The sequence below is a fragment of the Scatophagus argus genome, chromosome 1, assembly GCF_020382885.2.
Source record: "Scatophagus argus isolate fScaArg1 chromosome 1, fScaArg1.pri, whole genome shotgun sequence".
Lineage (NCBI taxonomy): Eukaryota > Metazoa > Chordata > Actinopteri > Scatophagidae > Scatophagus > Scatophagus argus.
The window spans coordinates 25,065,775-25,073,279 of NC_058493.1; the positions used below are offsets into that span (position 1 = coordinate 25,065,775).

General features: G+C 43.3%; 1 protein-coding gene across 18 annotated transcripts in view; it reads left to right on the forward strand.

Annotated features, from left to right (window-relative positions):
* The window catches only part of madd (MAP-kinase activating death domain), a 44,962-nt gene extending 37,512 nt beyond the window's left edge, over window positions 1-7,450 (forward strand). For 12 of the 18 annotated variants that reach the window (XM_046394399.1, XM_046394390.1, XM_046394381.1 and 9 more), the window contains 3 exons: window positions 1,619-1,688; window positions 3,639-3,685; window positions 4,474-7,450. In XM_046394399.1, coding sequence (XP_046250355.1) covers window positions 1,619-1,688; window positions 3,639-3,685; window positions 4,474-4,587 — 231 coding nt within the window. In that variant the 3' untranslated portion in view covers window positions 4,588-7,450. The remainder of the gene's footprint in view (window positions 1-1,618; window positions 1,689-3,638; window positions 3,686-4,473) is intronic. The other 6 variants (XM_046394456.1, XM_046394448.1, XM_046394497.1 and 3 more) reach the window with 1 other exon arrangement.
* Window positions 7,451-7,505: the final 55 nt, after the last annotated feature.

Consider the following 7,505-nt stretch of genomic DNA (forward strand, 5'->3'; position numbering starts at 1 on the left):
ATATTTAGTGTCTGAATACTCGTTCTGCTGGATGAACAAGTCAAAGTAAAAGCTGTTTGTGTTGTGTTTCTGCCTCCCCAAAGTGTCCAGAAAGTCAGTAAATGCAGTTTAAATAAGATTTTTTCATTGCTGTGAGCATCACAAATAAAATTCCTTTAATCTCTTTTGTAAAACCCAAACTTTTTCTTGGCCACATGTAGTTTCATCATTTGGGTGAACCGACCCTTTAATAACACAGAGTCACTGTTTTGACTACCGCCTGCTTTTTCTGCCTCAGGCTGTTTTGGCTCAAGTTGAATTTTTGGCTTCAATACTGCAAAGGTCAGAGTGTCACACTTGGAAAAGTTTTTTTATTAGCACACAAGCTGAACACAAGCAGCCCGACACAGAAGTTTCTCAAACGTGCTCAGTGTCGAGCACCTCATTTCTAGAATCAGCAGTTCTCATTAGCAGCTTTGCTACAGTTGTTCAGACTGTGGGAGTATCTGCAGGTCAGCTCATGGATAGTTTTGATGGTTTTGAAGTAAAACGCCCTTCACCAAACCCTCAGCAGGCGCTTCATTCAGCTCAGCGTTTCAGTGAGCGAGCTCTGGGTCCGGGCCTGGGCGGCTCTGCAGTTAGACGATGTCAAAGGTTACAGTATATGTCGTGGTGGGATTTCCTGTCCATCAGTGACTGCCCTCATTTATCTGTTCTGCTGTGTGAGCAAGTGGTGTTGGTGCCAGCCCTTGTTGCTGGAGGAGGAGGCATGGAGGGCTCTGGGGGGGGTGGGAAGAGGGGGGAGGGTCTGAGATGTCCAGGAAAACAAAGGTGAATCCAGCTCTCAATATCCTAGTCAAACCTCTAGTCCTCTGTTTTTTATTATTTGGGATTGATTCCTCCTGTGACGGGTTTTTCACATTGGCTCTGGTAACTCGTTACGAGGCTCCTGTGCATAGCGCCCTCTCGGAGTGTCGTCGAGTGTTTGTGCTCTTCTGTCCGATAATAATCCAAACCATTTCTCTCCCATGCTCTCTCCCCCTGCAAGGAGCGGAAGGTACACAACCTCTGCTGTGTTTGCTTTTTAGCAGTTACATCTTATTGGGTTCCTTTTTGTTTTTCTTTTATCTTTTAGTTGTAGCTGTTTGGCAAATCTAATTTGTGTCCTTGTCTACATTTTTATATGGAACTTCCATGTATGCATCATATGGGCCATACTGCATCTCTGAGCATTTTTAAAAAAGAAAGAAATGTTTGTTTAAACTACCTCTGCTGTTTACATCCAAATGTAACCATAAATGATTCCAGTTCTGATCCACTCCATTGATGAAACAAGTCATGCTGAATTAGTTCTGAGCTTTGAGCAGACTAAATGCATTTCTCCTCATTTAACCGTCGCCCATGTATGCGTTTGATCATGGAAACTTTTCATAGTGTGCTTTACTTTCCTTTGGTTAGCTGTTAAAAGCTTGCATTCCACGTGTAGTTGTTTTATTTTTAATTTTTTTTTACCTTTCATACTGAATAAAAACAAGTTTAACATGGTTAATTTTTAAATATGAAGTGTTTACTTCTCATCCAGTGTTGTTGAGTTAATAATGTTCTGTCTTGTTTTGTTTGTTTTTTTGTTTGTTTTTAGGTTTTCATAGAGCTGAGTCACATTAAAAAGTGCAATACAGTGAAGGGAGTCTTTGTCCTGGAGGAATTTGGTAATTACACCATCTATTGATTCTAGGCCTGTACTCGGCACGGCAGTAACTCAGCTTCATGGCAAACGTGTTGACGAGAGCTAATAAGGGTTCGCCAAATTGGATAAGCGCTCTCCTCGAGGAGAACTGAGACTCTGATATCTGTAGGTTATTACGTGAGCGATGAACTCTTCAGAGGACGAGGATACGAGTAAGTCTGGCGGGTTTCTTTAAATCACGCGATAGCACTGAAGTTCAGGGGAAGTGACATTTCGGTCAGCCGATAAAGAGGGGCCGAGTTGGTGAGAGAAATACTTCAGCTCAGCTTAAAACAGGAAGTCGGGCTACTTTTTTCAAGTTTTGAGACTAAAATGTTTTACGAGGCGATGTCCCGTCTTGTGACGGAGCCCGATGAAAATATGTGGTTTCAGCCTCTTCCTAAAATTTGTTAACGGCAATAAAAATATAAGACCAGTTTTAAAGGTATGACATAATAAACCTTCCCACAAGGTCAATAAAATATTGAGCCTGAATGCAGCAGCAGGTGCCTGACAGCAACACCCTTACCTGACTCGTAAATCAAACGAGGGCAAAAGTTCCGAATATTTCAGCTAAACTGCACAGTGAATCACTTCCTGGATATCATTAAATGAATCTAAGCAAAGAGTAAGCAGCCGTTTTATGCCTCACATTCATCTCCACCTGATTTATCTACACTGACAGTAGGAAGAATCCATTATAAGCTATCAATTTGCCAGGTTTTACCACACTGAGAAACGCAGTCGCGTATTCCACAAAGGCAGTGCAGTAGCCGTGTTTTAAAACGACCGTTTTAGAGAGATATCAAGTAGCCTAATGGAGAGAGCGGTGTAGTCCAGGCTGCCTTTATGTTGTAGTGAGCAGGAGTGTGAAGGGTTATGGCACTGACTCCATTTTTAAGAAGAGTTCAAAACAAACAGATGAGCTCCAGCATGACGGTGCAGCACACGATCACCACAGGTTGAAGTCGAGTGCCAGGCTGGGTTACTGTCGTGTCTCTGTGCTGCTTTTGTAATGTTGCCCTCATCTTTGCCACTATGAAAACCTTCATTCTCCAGCAGGTAAAGTGTTGTCACCTTTCTTATTCAAACTAATTCCATGCAGACTATTTCCTCACTCCATCCTTTTCATTGACTCGTTTTTTGTTTTGTTTCCCCCTTTGCTTCCCTCATCACCTGCTTTTCATTTCGGACATCATCCCCACACTCCGCCTGTCATGTCGTTCTCTGGTAGTGTGTGTTTTAGCCAGTGGAGAGCTTTTGGTGGGACTCGGGGAGGGGGGAGGTGGGTGTTGAGCTGAGGGATTTTAACATTTCACATCTGTCCAGCTCTCAGCCTTCTCATCTCTGCTATGGGTTCACAGTTACTAATGAAAAGTCAATCCGCCCCGTGGACAGTGACGCGGGTCAAAGGATTTTGGCCTCTCGTAGCTGCTTTTCTGTGATGTCTTCTAACTTTCATTTTGGTGGGGTGGACGGGACTGGGGAGGGGAGGTTGTCCCTTCTTTCTTGTTTTATTTTATTTATTTGTTTATTTCTTGTTCTTCATACTTGAACTTTACTCCCTCTGTAGTCTCTCATTATAACACATTTGTGTTTTTATTTGACCATTTTGTGGGCCATGAACATCTCACCAACAGTTCAGATTTAATACTTTCCCTTATAGAAACTGTTTTACGACTACGTTCGTCATTCGCAGTCAGAATATATTTCAGCGTAACAGCAGAATTTTGCTGAAACCTAAGGTAGACGGGCCACTCCTGCCCTCGTCACCCTCTCGGTCTGACTGTTGAGCTGGACTCTTCTTGGCCCACATCCCATGTTATGCCTTGTTTGAAGCCCACCCCTGTAACCCCACAAGCTCTCAGACAGTAAACGCATTTGTGTTCCTGCTGCCTTTGAATTATTTGTTTTGTCTCTTGCACCGGCGTAGTTCCTGAAACTAAAGAAGTGGTGATCCACAAGTACAAGACCCCCATGGTGAGTCCGCTCTTCTTATTTGCACGTGCATGTAGAGGTTAGTCACGCAGCAAAATGTATGTTTACGCATCTGTAAACACAACACCAATGGGAAAAACCCAGTTTGGGAAACGTATCTATGATTTTAAAGATTTGCCAGGTGTCAGGTCAGTATCAGTGTCACTGTGCTAACGTTCAGGATGAGTAAAAACCTGAACACGATCTCCAGTTCTGACTGTAGCTCCACTCTCACAACTTACTCTTAACAACTTTTTAGTAGCTGTGAGGCTGGACACTTAGATTTAATGACCAGCCGTTTTCTGTCGTGAGCACAAACTGGAGCCAATAGGTTACGTTACAAAAGAAACTGTGATACGCTGGCCAGTCAGCAGTTTTTAATCGAGTCGAGTTCAGGAAAACGTACATGATGAAGATCACAAACATTCAAAGTTAACTTGAGTGTGTGTGTGTGCGTGTATCTTTCAGGTGTAACAAACTCATAAAACATGTGTAGGGCTGATTTTGAAAGACGGATTCACCTGATTGCCCTTTCTGGCAAACTGCTCCATTTCTTAGCATCTGTCAAACAGCAGGACATCATGAAGCTGTCAGTGACGAGCCCACTCATAGACACGCTGTGTTATTAGCAGTCAAAAAAACCTCCCCTGGGTACCTTTAAATACTGAAGCATGCCACATCCGTCCACGTTAGACTGAACGGAGCCTCCTGTCTAGCTTTGCTCCTTGTGTTATTTTTGCACAGATGTAACCTCACAGCTGGGCCATTACGCTTATTTCTTCCTCCTGCAGGCACATCAGATCTGTTACTCGGTCCTCTGTCTTTTCTCCTACGTGGCGGCAGTGAAGGGGAAGGAGGCGGAAGGAAAACCCAAGATTCTGTCACCGAGACCCCTTCCTAGCTAGTCCACACCCGCACCCTCCCCTCCCCTCCTCGCCCTCTTGGTGTGCCTCTCTACTTGAAATGGCATCTCAGCTCTAAAACCACAGACTTCTGACAATCCCTAACTTTACTCTAAGCACACGATCTCCGCTCCCTCCTCCTGTATATACAAGCCTGAGACCCTTTTTCGACCCTGTTGTGTAGACGTGTTTGGTGTGTGAAGTCATGTAAATACTTCTGATCCCTCGTTGCTGTCGTCCTGATGATCATACCAACTAGCTAAATGTTTGCCTGCTCCTTAACTTGGGGGAAGCGACTCGCCTCGAGCTCCTCTCCTCAGTGTGAAAGTCTTCTACTGTTCCCGCTGCCAAGAACCAGCTGTTTTTACCGATGGGGGCAGGGGGGAGGGGCGTGAGGGGCTAGCCCCGAGGCCAGAGTGCATGCAGGTCCCGTGCACAGCCTCGACAATTCACTACAGAGTAGCTTCCCGCCTCCTGCCTGTCACCATACGACTGTGTGAGTTATTCTGTGGTATGTGGTTACTGTAAAAGTTCCAGTCTGTCCAAGCTGAATCTGGTGAAACATCCAGAGACCCTCTTGTAGTGCAGGACATCCCCTAAAATGCTACTGTATACTGCACCGGAGCACCGCATGTAAACGCTTCTTAAAAGTGTTTGAACCCTACAATAATGTGAGTGTTCTCAGATGTGTTCTCTTGCCCGATATCGGCCCCCCCGGGCTGAATTACTGTTCTAGTTCTACTGTAAAACTTCTCGTCTGTGGTCTGTGTTATCACTTGCATGTTAATATGAGGATGAAAAATAAATATTATATATATTTCTATATATAGTATTTATTTAATATATACATATATTGACTGTACATTTCTCTGGAAAAAAAAAATGTTACAAATTGTTAATTTGCTAGATGTGCAATACTTAATAAGTAGTTAGCCATTGCCAGAGCCAGGTTTTCTTAAGTTAACTGGCGTTCACAGGGTGAAGAATGTAAGAATAACTTTTTTTTCTATAGTACATATTGATTGAAGTGAATATGATGACTTAAGTTTGACTTGACTGTTTTAAAATTTGTCTTTTGAACTCCCGAGCGCTTACGGCCAAGAAACGGCTGCTGTGTTGCTCTCTGGGGGAGAAACTTTGCACTCAGGCCACACCCCCAATTGGTGATGTCACCGCAGGTGTTTTCATACAACAGCAGGCGGTCGAGATGCTGTGGTGAACTTCTGTGTGTTGGCAGAAATGGTAAAGTACCTTTTTTCGTTTAAATTCAGCCGCTACACATCACGTGAAATGCAAATTTGAGCATCTGGTTGACGAACTGAGAAGAAACCGAACCCGCCTGGTGTTACACCATCGTGTCCAGTTATGGTTCCCACACCCAAAGTTCAGGGAAGATAATTACTGTTACAACACTAAGACTTCTTCACAATAAGAAAGAGAGCGAGAGGCTCGGACATGTGGACACTTCTCAGTCTGAAGATTAGCCTAATAGTTGCCTAATATCTGCAGGAGACGCATGTAGACAGCAGAACATAGCCTGTGTGCTAATGTTATGTTTTAAAATAAACTATTTAGATTTACAGACACAAACTTTTAAGGATTTGGAGGACCAGTACCAATTTGTGACTGCAGGGGGCGCTGTTTATGTTTATGTGGTTGCTTCTCCTATTGTTATTCAAAGTCTTTAAAACTGGTCAGGTTTTCCACTTAAAGGAGCAGCACGTGTTGAAGCTGTCATCAGCCGTGCATCCAAATATTGTCACATAAACTGATTGGGTAAATTTCCCACAAAGAGGCAACTCCCAGAAATGTTCAGCCATTTTACTCGTACGTCAAAACTACTTTAAACTCCGCATGTTCCTAACAGTTTGACCCCAGTGTCCATGCAACAATGCCTCTTGAGGTCCTACCAGAGCAGAAACTAGTGATTCGTTTCATAATTGGTTGATCGTTTGCTCGTAAAAGAGTTAAAACCACCTACTGTAAGTTCCCAGAGCTCCAAGCTGACTTACTAAAACTTGTCTGAGCTAAAGTACAAAATCAAAAGTTATTCTGTTGCCTGTCAAAAAAAAAAAACCCTGCAAAAATATACGTTTGAGAAGGAATTTTTGCCCCAAAAAAAAGGACTTTAATGTTAAGTTCTTTTTGGTGGTGTAACACCGGCGCCATTTGGTTTGGAGTGAACTCCATGAGAAGCCAAGGAGATGCACCTGTTCTCACAGCACAGGTGCGGTTCTGTGACCAAAGTACAGCATCCTCCGCGCTCACAGCAGCAGTTTTCTGCCCCGTGTTGACCCGTTCGGATGTGTTGAAGCCTACAGCTGTGGTCACCTGCTCCCAGAGGAGGCCGTCGAGTCTTAATGTATTTTCTGTTCTGTGGTGGTAAAGAGCGGCTGAGCGTGATCCCCATCGCCGGCCTGTTAACTTTCACAGTGAAGCGCGTGTGTGTGTTTGTTGTGTGGACGTGCGTTCATGTGGTCGACAGTTTCTCTCCAGATCAGCAATATATCGGTACAGCTATATCACTGGATTATTATAATTTTTTTTTGACATGCTTGTAACTGTGCAAAGGAAGAGAATCAGTAGGATACTCAGAACGTGCTGTTCCATTGCAGAACTCGAAATGGCTCCTAATTTGGTTTGGTTGGTGAGAATAGTATGCAGTTCATTGTGCGTAAGGTAAAAGGACTTTTTGTTTTTTAAATACACTGGATTATTACAAGTCATCTCCGTCATTGTACTAGCCATTTGCTGTAAGGAGAGGGAATAAATGAAATGAGATGCCAGGTGTAAGTACTCCAGTATTTGAAATGTATTTATAGAATATGTACAGCTTTGGCAATATAATAAAGTTGTCGCAAACACACCCTGGTGTTTTTCATAGTTTTTTTTTTAAAGAAGAAAACAATATTAAGGGCTCT